The sequence below is a fragment of the Mobula hypostoma genome, chromosome 10 (assembly GCF_963921235.1).
Source record: "Mobula hypostoma chromosome 10, sMobHyp1.1, whole genome shotgun sequence".
NCBI lineage: Eukaryota > Metazoa > Chordata > Chondrichthyes > Myliobatiformes > Myliobatidae > Mobula > Mobula hypostoma.
The window spans coordinates 54,338,250-54,356,527 of NC_086106.1; the positions used below are offsets into that span (position 1 = coordinate 54,338,250).

General features: G+C 42.9%; 1 protein-coding gene across 4 annotated transcripts in view; it reads left to right on the top strand.

The window, feature by feature from the left end:
* Positions 1–18,278, top strand: part of LOC134352910 (interferon-inducible GTPase 5-like) — a 41,198-nt gene extending 22,920 nt beyond the window's left edge. For all 4 annotated transcript variants that reach the window (XM_063060514.1, XM_063060515.1, XM_063060516.1 and 1 more), the window contains exon 3: positions 14,407–18,278. In XM_063060514.1, the coding sequence (XP_062916584.1) occupies positions 14,407–15,607 (1,201 nt within the window). In that variant the 3' untranslated portion in view covers positions 15,608–18,278. The remainder of the gene's footprint in view (positions 1–14,406) is intronic.

Consider the following 18,278-nt stretch of genomic DNA (forward strand, 5'->3'; position numbering starts at 1 on the left):
TGGAATGTCCAAGTCTTCTGCAGAATCCCTGCTTCCTCAACACTGACATCTGTAGAACATCATTAGTCACCGGCAGACAACCAGAGAAGGAATAAAGAGCTGATGTTTCAGGCCGAGACCCTTCATCACGACTGACGAAGAGTCTCAGCCTGAAAGATCAGCTCTTTATGCTAGAGCCGAGTTTCTCCAGCATTTTATATATGTTACCTTTATCCCCACTCTGTACTCTCTGCCAGTCAGCCAATCATGTATTCTTGCTTCACAATTTCTTTAACTCACTTTTAAAAATCTAGGGCGTAGATCATCTCACCAGGTATCTTACCCATCTTCAGACTTCTCAGCTTCCTAAGTAAGCACTATCTTCTTAGTGCCTTCCATAGAGAGTTTTCAGCAGACCTGCTGTCAACCCAGGTTCGGACAGAGAGCCCAAGTGTGCAGTAAGAGACACAGATGCAGGTTCATAGTTCACAGACTTTGATATGAACAATGTTAAAGGGGAAAGAAAACAATAACCGATAGGCTAAACAGGGCCGTTGACTAAAACCCTCAAATAAGCAACGAAGCTTACCCTGCGGCTAAAAGAACAGCTAAGAATAAAACGAATTCACTCGTCTTCAGAGTTCCCTGACTCGTCAGTCCAATTGCTCAGCCAAGGCGGAATGCAGAAAGCGAAGGGTAGCAATGTCCGTGCCCAAGTCTCGACAAGTACTACAACGGAATGAATGAAGTTAAATACTATCGTTGTTGGAGATTTTAGTTTCCCAAGTAGCTATTGGCATCTCCCTAGAGCAAGGGGGTAGATGCAGTAGAGCTTGTTAGGTGTGTTCAGGAAGGTTTCTTGACACAATATGTAGATAAGCCGACAAGAGGACAGGCTGAACTTGATTTGGTATTGGGAAATGAACCTGGTCAGGTGTCAGATCTCTCAGTGGGAGAGCATTTTGGAGATAGTGATCATAATTGTATCTCATTTACAATAGCATTGGAGAGAGATAGGAACAGAGAAATTAGAAAAGTGTTTAATTGTAGTAACGGGAATTATGAGGCTATCAGGCAGGAACTTGGAAGCTTAAACTGGGAACAGATGTTCTCAGGGAAAGGTACGGAAGAAATGTGGCAAATGTTCTGGGGATATTTGAGTGGAGTTCTGCATAGGTACGTTCCAATAAGACAGGGAAATTATGTAGGGTGCAGGAACCGTGGTGTTCAAAGGCTGTAGTAAATCTAGTCAAGAACAAAGAAATGTTTACAAAAGGTTTAGAGACCTAGGTAATGTTAGAGATCTAGAAGATTATAAGGCTAACAGGAAAGAGCTTAAGAATGAAATTAGGAGAGCCTGAAGGGGCCATGAGAAGGCCTTGCCGGGCAGGATGAAGGAAAACCCCAAGGCATGTATGTGAAGAGCAAGAGGATAAGACGTGAAAGAATAGGACCTATCAAGTGCAGCAGTGGGAAAGTGTGTATGGAACCGAAGGAAATAGAAGAGGTACTTAATGAATACTTTACTTCAGTATTCACTATGGAAAAGGATCTTGGTGATTGTAGTAATGACTTGCAGCGGACTGAAAAGCTTGAGCATGTAGATATTAAGGAAGAAGATGTGCTGGAGCTTTTGGAAAGCATCAAGTTGGATAAGTCACTGGGACCAGATGAGATGTATCCCAGTCTACAATGGAAGGTGAGGGAGGAGATTGCTGAGCCTCTGGCGATGATCTTTGCATCATCAATGGGGACAAGAGAGGTTCTGGAGGATTGGAGGGTTGCAGTGTTGTTCATTTATTCAAGAAAGGGAGTAGAGATAGCCCAGGAAATTATAGACCAGTGAGTCTTACTACAGTGGTTGGTAAGTTGATGGAGAAGATCCCAAGAGGCAGGATTTAATAACATTTGGAGAGGCATAATATGATTAGGAATAGTCAGCATGATTCGTCAAGGGCAGGTTGTGGTTATGAGCCTGATTAAATTTTTTGACGATGTGACTAAACACATTGATGAAGGAAGAACAGTAGATGTAGTGTGTATGGATTTCAGCAAGGCATTTGATAAGGTACCCCATGCAAGGCTTATTGAGAAAGTAAGGGGACATAGGTCCAAGGGGACATTGCTTCCCGGATCCGGAACTGGCTTGCCCACAGAAGGCAAAGAGTGGTTGTAGACGGGTCGTATTCAGCATGGAGGTCAGTGACCAGTGCTGTGCCTCATAGATCTGTTCTGACACCCTTACTCTTCGTGATTTTTACAAATGACCTGGATGAGGAAGTGGAAGGATGGGATAGTAAGTTTGTTGATGACACAAAGATTGGGGGTGTTGTGGATAGAGTGGAGGGCTGTCAGAGGTTACAGCGGGACATTGATAGGATGCAAAACTGGGCTGAGAAGTGGCAGATGGAGTTCAACGCAGATAAGTGTAAAGTGGTTCATTTTGGTAGGTCAAATATGATGGCAGAATATAGTATTAATGGTAAGAGTCTTGGCAGTGCGGAGAATCAAAGGGATGTTGGGGTCTGAGTCCAATGGATGCTCAAAGCAACTGCGCAGGTTGACTCTGTGGTTAAGAAGGCATACGGTGTATTGGCTTTCATCAATCATGAAACTGAATTTAGGAGCCGAGAGGTAATGTTGCAGCTATATAGAAAATTGGTCAGACCCCACTTGCTCAGTTATGGTCTCTTCACTGCAGGAAGGATGTGGAAACCATAGAAAGGGTGCAGAGGAAATTTACAAGGATGTTGCCTTGATTAGGGAGCATGCCTTATGAAAAGAGTTTGAGTGAACTCGGCCTTTCCTTCTTGGAGCGACGGAGGATGAGAGGTGACCTGATAGAGGTGTATAAGATGATGAGAGGCATTGATCATGTGGACAGTTAGAGGCTTTTTCCCAGGGCTAAAATGTCTGCCACAAGATGGCACAGGTTTAAGGTGCTGGGGAGTAGGTCCAGAGGAGATGTCAGGGGTAAGTTTTTTACTCAGAGAGTGGTGAGTGCGTGGAATGGGCTGCCAGCAATGGTGGTGGAAGCGGATACGATAGGGTCTTTTAAGAGACTTTTGGATAGGTACATGGAGCTTAGAAAAATAGAGGACTATGGTTAACCATAGTAATTTCTAAGGTAGGGACATGTTCGGCACAACTTTGTGGGCCGAAGGAAGGGACTGTATTGTGCTGTAGGTTTTCTATGTTTTCTACTATCACATTGAAATAATAATTAGCTGACACGTGCATATTCACGAGAGCAATTGCCGAATCTGCTGCGCTGCCGTATCCGTGATTGTGACACCTGTGTTAAGTCTTTCCTCTCATTTACTATTTATATGTCTAAAAATAAGCTTTTGGTTTCCTTGTTTATATTATTTGCTAGCTTCCCTTAATATTTAGTATTGCTCTTCTTAACGTTTTTGCCCAGTTGCCTTCTGTTTGTTTTTAAACACTTCCCAATCCTCTAGATTCCCAGTATTATTCGCTACATTTTATGTCCTCTATTTTTCTTTAATGCTGGTTTGACCTGGCTTTTATTGCTGGTAGCCTCATCCTGCCTTTACAATGCCTTTTTTTTTGGATACACCAATCTTGTGGCCTCAGAATTGATGGTGCTCTGCAGGTGTCAGTGTTGGGGCTGTTTCTTTTTACACTGTATGTCAATGACTTGGATGATAGAATTGATGGCTTTGCGGCAAAGATGATACTAAGATAGGTGGAGGGACAGGGAGTCTTGAGGAAGTAGGAAGGATACAAAAGGGTTTAGATAGATTAGGAGAATGGGCAAAAAAGTGCTAAAAGGAGTATAGTGTTGGGTAATGTATGGACAGGCACTTTGGTACAATGAATAAAAGTGTATAAACTGGAAAGAAATTTAGAAAAATTGAAGTGCAAAGAGATTCCTCATGCAGGATTCCCTGAAAGTTCATTAGAAGGTTGAGTCGGGGACGAGGAAGGAAAACTCAATGTTAATATTCATTTTGAGCAGATGGGAATATAAAAGCAACAATTTAATGCTGAGGCTTTAGAAGGCATTGGTGAAGCCTCTCTTGGAATATTGTGAGCAGTTTTGGGCCCCTTATTTAAGAAAGGATGTGCTGACATTGGAGAAGGTTCAGAGGAGGTTCACGGGAATGACTCGAGGAATGAAAGGATTATTGTATGAGGAGCAATTAGTGCCTGTGGGCTTGCACTTGCTGAAATTTAGTAGAAAGAGGGGGTAATCTCACTGAGACATGACGAATGGCCTAAATACCTCTGATGTGGAGAGGATGTTTCCTATGATGGGAGAGTCTAGGACCACAGGGCAGACCCTCCGAATAGAGGGACGTTTATTTAGAGCATAGACGAAAATGATTTTTTTTTAAAACCAGAGTGTGGCGAATCTCTGGAGTTCATTGCCACTGGCTGCTGTGGAGGGCAGGTTATTGAGTACATTTTAGGTGGAGGGTTATGGTTCTTGACTAGTCAAAGTATAAAGGTTTCAGGGAGAAAGCAGGTGGATGGTGTTGAGAGGGAAATGGATCAGCCGTGATGAAATAGCAGAGCAGACTCGATGGGTCAAATGGTCTAATTGTGCTCCTATGTCTTATGGTGTAATTGTTCTCAAAAAGTATAACCATTACTCTTCTATTATCCCAACTAGTTACCTTCCAGTGAACTTTAGCCCCTCTTCTCTCCTGCTTCTGTAATTCCCTTTATTGGTCTGTAATACTGATACATCAATTTTTATCTTCTCCCTCTCAAACTGCAGGGTGTATTCTATACTAGCATCATGACTGCCTCCTAAGGGTTCCTTTACCTTAGGCCCCTTAGTCAAATCTGATTATACAACACCAAATCCAGAATTTTCCCTCATGGTCTCAAGCAGGAGCTGTTTGAAAAAGCTGTCTTATAGGCATTCTACAAACTCTTTCTCTTGGAATCGAGTACCAACCTGATTTTCCAAATGAATCAGCATATTGCAATCTCCCATGGCCAACATAATATTAAGCACTTTACACGCCATTTCCATCTTCCTTTGCAATTTCTAACTCACATCCTTGCTGCCATTTGCAGAGCTATATGAAGCTCCCATCAGTGTCTTTTTTTAAACCCTTGAAGACTGCATCTTCTAATCATACTTTATTTATTTTTTAAATAGACAAAACCATCCCAACATCTCTGCCCAGCGGCCTGTCCTTATAATAAAATATGTATCCTTGGATGTTAAACTCCCAGCTGTGATCTTCCTTCACATCATCATACCTGGCAATCTGTAACTATGCTATGAGATCATCTATATTATTATATCTGCAACATGCATTGAAATATAGCAGATTCAGTTCTGTATTCACCACTCTTTTCAACTTTGTCTCCATGTTTCTGAAGATAATTTCTTGTCCCTTTCTAAACTTCGGCTTGAACATTAATTTGGAGACTTCTGTAACCTCTCCAGGATTCTCCTTCTCTTTAATGTTATCTTCACTTTGCCAACCTGTTCAATCCACTCCCCCCGCCCCCCAAAATTTAATTTAAAGCCCTAACCACAGACCTAGTTACAAGATTTGCCAGGATTCTAGTCCCAGCCTAGTTCAGGTGGAAACTTTCCCATTGGAATAGCTCCCTTTCTCCAGTACTGGTGCCAATGTTCCACAAGTTCAAACCCACTTCTCCCACACCAAACTTTGACAACACATTTATCTTTCTCATCTCATAAAACCTGTGCAAGTTGCACATTGCTCAGGTAGCAATCCAGAGATTATTATCTGTTTGTTTCTGCATTTTAATTTTGTCCCTGGCTTCTTAAATTTCCACAGCGGAAACTCTTCCCTTGTTCTTCCAAGATCACTGGTAACCATGTGAACCACAAAATCTCAACCTTTCCCTTTTCCGTGCATAATTTCTCTGCAATTCAAAGGTTCAAAGGTCAAGTTTAATGTCAGAGAAATGCTTTTTCTTCGCAAAATATCCACGAAAACAGAGAAGTGCCCCAAAGAATAAACGACAGTTAAACACAAGTACCCCGAAGTCCCCCCTGCTCCCCCTACCACGCTGCCTGGACTGCTGAGTTCCTCCAGCATTTTGTGTGCATTGCATCAGTTTCAGACCTGTTGGGCAAGTTCAGTGTCTGAGACTCCTCCTGCACTCCCTGTTGGAATCGTCTCCTCCCCAAGTGCCTCATTCACAGTCACACACTCTTGACCCTGATCACAGACAGAGGACAGAGTCCATGTAACTCTCAGCCTTCCTGATGTATCGCAGTGTTTGAAGCTCAGATTCTAGCTTCTCAAATTTGAGCCCACATTCCTGAAGTAACTATAACTTGCTGCAGATGTGGTCAACAGGAACCACAGTGGGGCCCACCAGCACCCACATCATGCAGCTAAAATCCATCACCTGATCCTGCATCCCTATTTTATTGAATTTGTTATAATTTGTATTTTCTTATGTGTATAAAATACATTCAAGACCATTACATGGTACTGTATTTGTCAATATGGAATGGGGAGCCTGTCCAATATTCTGTAGCATTTCAAGTGGGGTCTGATGTTCCTGCTGAATTTTGTTTGGGGGAGGGGATTTGGAGGGTGGGTTGTTGATCGTGTCACCTTTCTTTTTTGGTGGTTAGCTGTTTCTCTTTGAACTGACAGTTCTTCGGTCATCACTAATCACTGGTATGTATTCTTCTTGGTGCCCACTGAAAGAGTGTTGTTCTTTTTGCCACACTCAATGATGCTTTAGCCTGGGATCAAAGACAATTTTCGTTATGTATGGAAAGAAGCTCTCATGGCCACAACTGATCTTGTTATGGTCTGGTCCATGAGGTCCATATTCTGGTTCGTGGTCTGGTCCATAGCTCCTTATTCCAGGGTTTCTGGTTTCCTCCAGTTTCTGTTGCAGGCACATGATTCCCATTTTGGGGCTGAGACATAAATACCTCCGCAAAGCAGGGATTCCCTACTGGACTGTTCTGTTCCCCTCCTTGTCATCCCGCCCCCCCCCCGACTCTCTGCCTGGTTACCTCGCCGGGATACCCTGCCTGTATACCCTGCCTGTCTCGCTGAAGTTTTACCGCCGGAGCTAGACCGGAGCCTTGTTAGGTCAAGATAAGGAACTGTCTTTCGTTGTGCGGTATTGTCTCTCTGTGTCCACGCCTTTGCTAGATGGTTCTGGCTGTTTGCCGCCACCTTGTGTTGGGATCTGTCTCTTCATGTTCAGCGTTCTGTGTATGGGTCCCGGCCCTACGTCCTGTTCCCAAGGAGGGGTCCCAGCTCTGTGTTATGTGTATGAGTCCCGGCCCTACGTCCTGTTCCCAATGAGGGGCCCCAGCTCTGTGTTCCGTGCTCCCATCTCTTCTAGTCCAAGGTTCCATGCTCCTGAAGGCCCTCGTCCAGTCCGTGCCTAGTCCAGTCCTATCCAAGTCCTTTCCATGTGCCTTTTCCTGTCCTTGTGTCTTGCCCTACCCAGGAGTTCCTCAACCAAGTCATGTCCAGTCCTGTAGCCTCGTCTTGTCTTCGCCTAGTTCTAGAGTCCGAGCCTGAGTCAGGTTCCAGGTTCTGGGTCCTTGCCCAGTCTCTGGTTCGGAGTCCATACCCATGCCTTAAAATACCCTATACCCAAGCCTCAAGCCTCAAGACCCCAAGCCTGTCTCCAAGCCTCCAGTCCTGTAGTCATGTCATGTCCTTGCCTGGTTCTGGGGCCTGAGCCCGAGGCAAGACCCAGGTTCTGGGTCCTTGTCCAGTCTGTGGCTCGGAGTTCAAGCCCAGGCTCCTAGTTCATAGTTCCTTGTCTGGTTTCCCTGTTTCTTGTCCATGTCCTAGCCCAGGTCCTGTATCCTTGTCCTGTTCCTAGTACTTCAGTGTCTGTGTCTTGCGTTTGGGTCCGCCATCAACGTCCCATTGTGACAGATCCAGTTGAAAATGAAGTTTAAAGATCAAATTATCCTGGGAAATTCCAAATTAGGCATAGGTGTGCCTGTGAATTATTGCTTCTTGATAGCCCCATGATGGCAAGGTCCATCACTCTGTTGATGTTTCATTGTTGCCAGATTTGGTGGTCATTAGCCATACTGGATTTAACACCTGAGCAATGTTATGTCTTCTTGTGTAGATACCTACATTGAAAAAGCCTAGGTCTTCTGTACTTATTCTGGAAGTTGCCTGATCCTATCGCCATTTGGCGTGGATATTGAACAGCATGCTTGTGAATATTTCAGCCACATCATTAGCACTCACAATGGTTGAAGATAGAGAAGAACATTTACCAAGAACATGTCTGTTTCCCCTCCAACTATTTGACTGTGTAGCATCATTCAGAACTGCATGTGCTGAAACTAGATTATTGACTGTGGTAGAAAGTATCAATGACTGAAGCATGCTAGGTCTGAAATGAGCCATTCCCATTCCTACTGATGAACCACACCGCAGACAAGAAACATCATCTGCATAGGAACCTCTGATAACCTCTTCTCTTCTGCACCCTACCAACCGATTACTAGCGCCCCTTACAATATAGGGCTTCATGTGCTCCAATCTCCCATCACCAACTTCATCTGCAATATCATTTCAGAGAGGCAAAAGCTAAGGTAGTTAGTTGAACTGAGAAGAGATGACTGAGAAGCAACATGGATGAACAGAAATAAAATGGTAGAAGTATGTGAAGATGCTGCTCTGTGGACAAATAGGTCGAGATCTATGAGCTCCATCTGATAAATCATAGAAACATAGAAACATAGAAAATAGGTGCAGGAGTAGGCCATTCGACCCTTCAAGCCTGCATCGCCATTTATTATGATCATGGCTGATCATCCAACTCAGAACCCAGCCTTCCCTTCATACCCCCTGACCCCTGTAGCCACAAGGGCCATATCTAACTCCCTCTTAAACATAGCCAATGAACTGGCCTCAACAGTTTGCTGTGGCAGAGAATTCCACAGATTCACCACTCTCTGTGTGAAGAAGTTTTTCCTAATCTCGGTCCTAAAAGGCTTCCCCTCTATCCTCAAACTGTGACCCCTCGTTCTGGACCTCCCCAACATCGGGAACAATCTTCCCGCATCTAGCCTGTCCAATCCCTTTAGGATCTTATACGTTTCAATCAGATTCCCCCTCAATCTTCTAAATTCCAACGAGTACAAGCCCAGTTCATCCAGTCTTTCTTCATATGAAAGACCTGCCATCCCAGGAATCAATCTGGTGAACCTTCTTTGTACTCCCTCTATGGCAAAGATGTCTTTCCTCAGATTAGGAGACCAAAATTGCACACAATACTCCAGGTGTGGTCTCACCAAGGCCTTGTACAACTGCAGTAGTACCTCCCTGCTCCTGTACTCGAATCCTCTCACTATAAATGCCAGCATACCGTTCGCCTTTTTCACCGCCTGCTGTACCTGCATGCCCACTTTCAATGACTGGTGTATAATGACACCCAGGTCTCGTTGCACCTCCTCTTTTCCTAATCGGCCACCATTCAGATAATAATCTGTTTTCCTATTTTTGCCACCAAAGTGGATAACTTCACACTTATCCACATTAAATTGCATCTGCCATGAGTTTGCCCACTCACCCAACCTATCCAAGTCACCCTGCATCCTCTTAGCATCCTCCTCACTGCTAACACTGCCACCCAGCTTCTTGTCATCCGCAAACTTGGAGATGCTGCATTTAATTCCCTCATCCAAGTCATTAATATATATTGTAAACAACTGGGGTCCCAGCACTGAGCCTTGCGGTACCCCACTAGTCACCGCCTGCCATTCTGAAAAGGTCCCGTTTATTCCCACTCTTTGCTTCCTGTCTGCTAACCAATTCTCCACCCACACCAATACCTTACCCCCAATACCGTGTGCTTTAAGTTTGCACACTAATCTCCTGTGTGGGACCTTGTCAAAAGCCTTTTGAAAATCCAAATATACCACATCCACTGGTTCTCCCCTATCCACTCTACTAGTTACATCCTGAAAAAATTCTATGAGATTCGTCAGACATGATTTTCCTTTCACAAATCCATGCTGACTTTGTCCGATCATTTCACCGCTTTCCAAATGTGCTGTTATCACATCCTTGATAACTGACTCCAGCAGTTTCCCCACCACCGACGTTAGGCTAACCGGTCTATAATTCCCCGGTTTCTCTCTCCCTCCTTTTTTAAAAAGTGGGGTTACATTAGCCACCCTCCAATCCTCAGGAGCTAGTCCAGAATCTAACGAGTTTTGAAAAATTATCACTAATGCATCCACTATTTCTTGGGCTACTTCCTTAAGCACTCTGGGATGCAGACCATCTGGCCCTGGGGATTTATCTGCCTTCAATCCCTTCAATTTACCTAACACCACTTCCCTACTAACATGTATTTCACTCAGTTCCTCCATCTCACTGGACCCTCTGTCCCTTACTATTTCTGGAAGATTATTTATGTCCTCCTTAGTGAAGACAGAACCAAAGTAATTATTCAATTGGTCTGCCATGTCCTTGCTCCCCATAATCAATTCACCTGTTTCTGTCTGCAGGGGACCTACATTTGTCTTTATCAGTCTTTTCCTTTTTACATATCTATAAAAGCTTTTACAGTCCGTTTTTATGTTCTCTGCCAGTTTTCTCTCATAATCTTTTTTCCCCTTCCTAATTAAGCCCTTTGTCCTCCTCTGCTGAACTCTGAATTTCTCCCAGTCCTCAGGTGAGCCACTTTCTCTGGCTAATTTGTATGCTACTTCTTTGGAATTGATACTATCCCTAATTTCTCTTGTCAGCCACGGGTACACTACCTTCCTTGATTTATTCTTTTGCCAAACTGGGATGAACAATTGTTGTAGTTCATCCATGCAACCTTTAAATGCTTGCCATTGCATATCCACCGTCAATCCTTTAAGTGTCATTTGCCAGTCTATCTTAGCTAATTCACGTCTCATACCTTCAAAGTTACCCCTCTTTAAGTTCAGAACCTTTGTTTCTGAATTAACTATGTCACTCTCCATGTTAATGAAGAATTCCACCATATTATGGTCACTCTTACCCAAGGGGCCTCTCACGACAAGATCGCTAATTAACCCTTCCTCATTGCTCAAAACCCAGTCCAGAATAGCCTGCTCTCTAGTTGGTTCCTCGACATGTTGGTTCAAAAAACCATCCCGCATACATTCCAAGAAATCCTCTTCCTCAGCACCTTTACCAATTTGGTTCACCCAGTCTACATGTAGATTGACGTCACCCATTATAACTGCTGTTCCTTTATTGCACACATTTCTAATTTCCTGTTTAATACCATCTCCGACCTCACTACTACTGTTAGGTGGCCTGTACACAACTCCCACCAGCGTCTTCTGCCCCCTAGTGTTACGCAGCTCTACCCATATCGATTCCACATCTTCCCGGCTTATGTCCTTCCTTTCTATTGCGTTAATCTCTTTTTTAACCAGCAACGCCACCCCACCTCCCCTTCCTTCATGTCTATCCCTCCTGAATATTGAATATCCCTGAACGTTGAGCTCCCATCCCTGGTCACCCTGGAGCCATGTCTCTGTGATCCCAACTATATCATAATCATTAATAACAATCTGCACTTCCAATTCATCCACCTTATTACGAATGCTCCTTGCATTGACACATAAAGCCTTCAGGTGCTCTTTTACAACTCTCTTAGCCCTTTTTAATGCTTGCCCTGGATTTGTCGGCCTGCCACTTTTACTTTTCTCCTTTGTACTTTTTGCTTCTACGCTCACTTTACACCCCTCTGTCTCTCTGCACTGGTTCCCATCCCTCTGTTGTGAACTAACCTCCTCACGCCTAGCCTCTTTAATTTGATTCCCACCCCCCAAACATTCTAGTTTAAAGTCACCTCAGTAGCCCCCGCTAATCTCCCTGCCAGGATATTGGTCCCCCTTGGATTCAAGTGTAACCCGTCCTTTTTGTACAGGTCACGCCTGCACCAAAAGAGGTCCCAATGATCCAAAAACTTGAATCCCTGCCCCCTGCTCCAATCCCTCAGCCACCATTAATCAATGGTGTTTAAGCAAAGTCAAAGCCTATTAACCAGTCAAAGGGTCGTGAGAGTGTGGATTGAGCTGCAAGCATAAGTGGTGCTTGTGAGCTCAATTTTAATGTTTAAGAGAAGTTTAGATATTTACATCAATAATAGGGGTACGGAGGGCTATGGTCCCAATGCAGGTCGGTGCCTGTTTCTGTGCTGTACTTTGCAATGACTCTACTTGTGTTTATGCATGTTATAATAATGAATATAGATAGCTGTTGGGTAGCAAATTCTAACAGCGAAGAGCATTTGGACCATTACTAGGAAGGACGGGCATATCGAGAAGATAGGGAATCAGATCCTGGAAAGGTGTAATAATAACAAAGTTGTCGTGATGGGATATTTTAATTTTCCAATATCGAGAATAGCATTGGAGAGAGATAGGAACAGACAAGTTATGAAAGCGTTTAATTAGAGTAAGGTGAATTATGAGGCTAATAGGCAGGAAATTGGTGGCTTAAATTGGAAACAGGTGTTCTCAGGGAAAAGTACGGAAGAAATGTGGCAAATATTCAGGGGATATTTGTGTGAAGTTCTGCATAGGTACATTCCGGTGAGACAGGGAAGTTATGGTAGGGTACAGGAACCATGGTGTACCAAGGGTGTAATAAATCTAGTCAAGAATAAAAGAAAAGTTTACAAAAGGTTTAGTGAGCTAGGTAATGTTAGAGATCTAGAAGATTATAAAGCTAATAGGAAGGAGCTTAAGAAGGAAATTAGGAGAGCCAGAAGGGGCCATGAGAAGGCCTTGGCGGGCAGGATGAAGGAAAACCCCAAGGCGTTCTACAAGTATGTGAAGAGAAAGAGGATATGATGTGAAAGAACATGACCTATCAAGTGTGACAGTGGGAAAGTGTGTATGGAAATGGAGGAAATAGCAGAGGTACTTAATGAGTACTTTACTTCAGTATTCACTGTGGAAAACGATCATAGTGATTGTAATGGTGACTTGCAGCAGACTGAAAAGCTTGAACATGTAGATATTAAGAAAGAGGGTGTGCTGGAGCTTTTGGAAAGCATCAAGTTGGATAAGTCGCTGGGACCAGATGAGATGTACCCCAGGCTACTGTGGGAGGCGAGGGAGGAGATTGCTGAGCCTCTGGCGATGATCTTTGCATCATCAATGGGGACGGGAGAGGTTCCGGAGGATTGGAGGGTTGTGGATGCTGTTCCTTTATTCAAGAAAGGAAGTAGAGATAGCCAAGGAAATTATAGGTACTGGGTCCTTGCCCAGTCTCGGGCTCGGAGTCCATACCCTAGCCTCTTCATGTCTCCTCTAGTTCTGGGAGCCGATTCCAAGTCCAAGTCCAGACCCTTGGTCCCAGCCTAGTCATAATCCTGAGTCCTTATCCTTTTCGCTATTCCTGCTTCTGCTTTGCTCTCTTGGAATCAAACAATAAACTAAATCTAAGTACCCAAACAAGATGTGTCTTGCATTTGGGTCCACCCTTGCTCCCAATGCCCCGCCATTGTGACAATTAGAGCTTGCAGCGGGACATTGATAGGATGGAAAACTGGGCTGAGAAGTCGCAGATGAAGTTCAACCCAGATAAGTGTGAAGTGGTTCATTTTGGTATGTCAAATATGATGGCAGTGTATAGTGTTAATGGTAAGACTCTTGGCAGTGTGAAGGATCAGAGGGATCTTGAGGTATGAGTCCACAGGACACTCAAAGCAGCTGCGCAGGTTGACTCTGTGGTTAAAAAGGCGTACGGTGTATTGGTCTTCATCAATCGTGGAATTGAGTTTCAGAGCCAAGAGGTAACGTTGCAACTATATAGAACCCTAGTCAGACCCCACTTGGGGAATTGTGCTTATTTCTGGTCGCCTCACTACAGGAAGGATGTGGAAGCTACAGAATGGGCGCAGAAGAGATTTACAGTGATGTTGCCTGGATTGGGGAGCATGCCTTATGAGAATAGGTTGAGTGAACTCGGCCCTTTCTCCTTGGAGCGACGGAAGATGAGAAGTGACCTGATAGAGGTGTATAAGATGATGAGAGGCATTAATCATATGGATAGTCAGAGGCTTTTTCCCAGGACTGAAATGGTTGGCACAAGAGGACACAGGTTTAAGGTGCTGGGGAGTAGGTACAGAGGAGATGTCAGGGGTAAATTTTTTACTCAGAGTGGTGATTTCTTGGAATAGGCTGCCGGCATCGGTAGTGGAGGTGGCTATGATCCGGTCCTTTAGGAGACTTTTGGACAGGTACTTGGAGCTTAAAAAAAATAGAGGTCTATAGGTAAGCCTAGTAATTTCTAAGGTAGGGATATGTTCGGCAGTACTTTGTGGGCCGAAGGGTCTGTATTGTGCTGTAAATTTTCTGTTTCTATGACTGACATGAGAATGTTCTGTGAATGCCATGATATGAAGTATAAATGGAAGTTGTTTCAGTTGAGAATTTTAATGGAACAGATTTTCTTTCAGTGAACAGGTGGCAGAGACTGAGACCCCCTCATCCTTCACACAGGAAGAACTGAGCAAACTGACGTCTGATTTTGAAACAGGTGGGGTGGAAAAAGTTCAACCACTGATAGAGAAGAAAATAACTGAGCTGAACAAAACAGAGCTTAACATCGCAGTGACAGGAGAAACAGGTACAGGAAAATCCACCTTCATCAATGCCATGAGAGGACTTCGGAGCACTGATCCAGGAGCAGCTAAATCTGGGACGACAGAAACAACAAAGGAGCCAACTGGGTACTCACATCCCACTCTGCCCAATGTTCGCTATTGGGACCTGCCAGGGATTGGATCTCCAGAATTTCGAGCAGCTCGGTATCTCACAGAAATGAAATTCAAAAGATATGATTTCTTTATCATAATTTCTGCTTGTCGATTCAAAGAAAATGATGTAAAACTTGCCAAAGAGATTAAACGACTGGGGAAAAAGTTCTATTTTGTCCGCTCTAAGATTGATATTGATCTTTACAACACGAGGGAAGAAAAAGTGGTTATTAATGAAGAAGAGGAGCTGGAAAAGATTCGGAGTGATTGTGTCAGGAGGTTGGCAGAGGCAGGGTTTCCAGATTCACCTGTGTTCCTCATATCCGGTAAACAGCCAGAACATTTTGATTTCTTTCAGTTAAGTGAAAGACTCGAAGGTGATCTAAATAATGTAAAGAAAATTATCTTTGTCCTGGGCCTTCCAAATCTAAGTGTGGGGATATTTCAGAGGAAATCCAAGATTCTGAAAAAATGTCTCTGGATGTTTGCAACACTCTCTGGGGTACTGGGAGCGGTCCCAGTTCCCGGCTTCTCTCTCGCTTGTGATATCGGTATATTGATTGGAGCCATTATCCACTTCTGGAAATGCCTGGGTCTGGATGATGCTTCTCTTCAAAGACTGGCCAACAGAGCAGGAAAACCTGTGGAAGAGCTGAAGGCGACAGCAAAAGGTCCATTGCTGGGAGAAATAACCGCAGCCGCAATTATGATGTTAGGTTGTGGTGGTAGTGCTGCTGCCGTTTCGGCTGTGGAAATTGCTCTCCACCATGTCCCAGTCATTGGCTCCATTTTTGGAGCAGGCTCATCATTTCTCATGACATACAAGATACTGAGTGCTGCACTGAAGGATCTTACAGAGAATGCAGAGAGAGTGGGGAAAGTTGCCTTTAAAACTGATTAACTGAGCTGTACAAACTTCTACCCAGTGAGTTTATATCATGGGGTGGTTAATAATTTGATGGAATCTAACACTAAATCCTGCTGTAGTTCTACTCGACAATGTTCAGTTCTATTGCTTTTGTTCCAGGAAATACTTCCTATTCATTACTGAAGGGGATTCAGAGGGATTTTCCAATCTGCGGCACTTGGAAAACTGGTGCAAGATTAACAGAGTGCTACTCTATGAATTAAACTTTACAATTAAGCTACATCTGCCTTCAGAAGTGTACGTGAAGGATGTACCCGACAACAATTGGGTTTATCAGCTAACGACTTGTTTAAAAAAAGAACTGCACAGGCAAAATGTTAGCTGATATTGGGTGTGGCGTATCGATGTCTGTATCAATTAAGATGTCAACTATTGGTTGGAAGATCAAGTGCCACCCCAGCCATCTGATATTAAATATCGGGAAGAATATCAGTCTGTGTTTAATGCTTGTTGACCTGTACGGTTTCACTTACCTTTAAGAGAACTTCTTTAAAAAAAACATCATTAGAGAATTAGGCGCAAACCTCATGGCAAGATCTGGAATCAATAAAGCCCTGCACATTTAGTTCTCATTTAAAATAGTCAAACAATTGTTGATAATTCTCCCTTCTGCAGGTTCTGTGAGTTTCGCATGAACACTTACTCATACAGCACAGCAAGTCAGAATTATTCTAAGTAGTTTATTAATACTTGTTAATAAATCGCAATGCAAAAAGTAAGGAATAACACAAAATTTTGCAAGATAACAGAATAAATTACATGTTATTGAAATAAACCCATAAAACTTTACATCTCAATTGTAGCTGTAAATTAATATCAGGTCATATCCTTTTCAATTCTGATTGATCTTAACTCATCCTTCATCATCACTTGGAGGAAATGGCTCTGGATGACACCAGTGCTGTGTCACATCCAATATCTCAAAATATTCCAAACTATTTCAAAAATGAAACTCACTCCTGTGAATGTATTCAAAGCACACCATTTGTGATTGTGCAAATTACATTCAGTCTTTTTCACTGCAAGTCCAGTATTAGTGAATTTAATTATATGCCATCATCAATATAAACTGCATTTTTTGTGTCAGTAGGGTCTAAGGACTGAATAGGTCTTGCCCTATTAAATGCTTATTGTCATGACTGTTCTGTGTCATTCCTCGTACAGAAACTCCATGGTAAATAGAGTAATAAGTTGTCCTGCTTCTATCTGAATTATTGCTTTCATGGATTCCCTCACCCACCTGGTGAAAAATAAGTAAAAATTTCAGTTGCTCGAAAACTGAAACGAAAATCAGCCGAGGGAGATGCTCACCAAATCAGGCAGCAACTAATCAAGAAAAGGAAATTTCATGATCCAGGTCAATTCTCGTCATTTAAAACTGCATCAAAAGTTTCCTCAAACATTCCAATGGTTCCTCCTTGTACAGCAGATGGACACAGAATCAACTTCAGTGCACTGTGTGAAATAATGTTGTTTATGGTTGGCTACAATCACCAAAACAACACAACATATTGTTGAATCAATGTAAGAATACAGAGTAAAACATTGAAATATGTGAAGTAAATTCAATTACTTTAAATCTTGGCAAATAATTCAATGCTCTCCTGCATTAATGATTCTTTAGTTTGTGTGGGGAAAATAGGTCAATATAATTAAAGGAAACAGTAGACATTATGACATTGATAGTACGGAATAAGCATTGAGTGCTCCTATGCTTTTTTTCACTGGACTTCAGTTTGCAGAGGAATTAGCCAGCTGCAGTTTCGATGTCATGGACCTGCTTTACACTATCATCGTCAAAGGGGCTGTGATCAAGAATGGTGGCATCAAAAACACAAGAGGTCCCACAGGTGTTGGGAATCCAGATTCACACACACAAAATGCGACAGGATCTGAGCAGGTCAGACACCATCTATGGAGAGGAATAATCAGTTGACATTTATTTGACTTCATCAGATCCTGATGAAGGGCTTCAGATCAATCCCTCTTCATAGATACTGCCTGAACTACTGAGTTCCTCCAGCATTGTGTGGGTTACATTACTCCACAGTGCCATCAAAGGAGAGAAAAATGATCTAGAAAAAAAATCTTCAGAAAGCTTGTTGCATTGGGAGTAACTTGTGGGAGCATCTTACACAGCCCACTGGAACTATTCTGCTTATTTACAGATTTGAACACTGGATTGATTAGGGTTGTGCTGTACTTTGTTCTTTCATTAATGCAAGTTCCAAATGTGTGTATTGTTACCTTAAGACAAATTTACATGATTAAAACAGGTACAAATGTAACCCATTGGGGCTAAAGTTTTTTTGAAATTCTCTTTTGCAGTGTAGTTTCATCATACCAAATTAGATATCAGGCCAGTTGCTTCGTATTTCAGATTGCTGCCGGATTGTAGTATCCTGTGTATAATTAAATTCTAGACATACTAAATTCTGAAGTATTACTGATGAGAAAACAAATGATTTAAAAAGGCATTAATTGGTTGGCCATGACAACCCAGAAATGTGTGACTTTAAGAAATGCTAATAATTTAGCTTCTGTTTTGCCATGGCGGGTTAATATTTTCTCAACGTGCAGTTATGCCTAAATATTGCTTTATGAAATCCCCTTCTCTGATTAATCATTAATGAAATAAAATGTC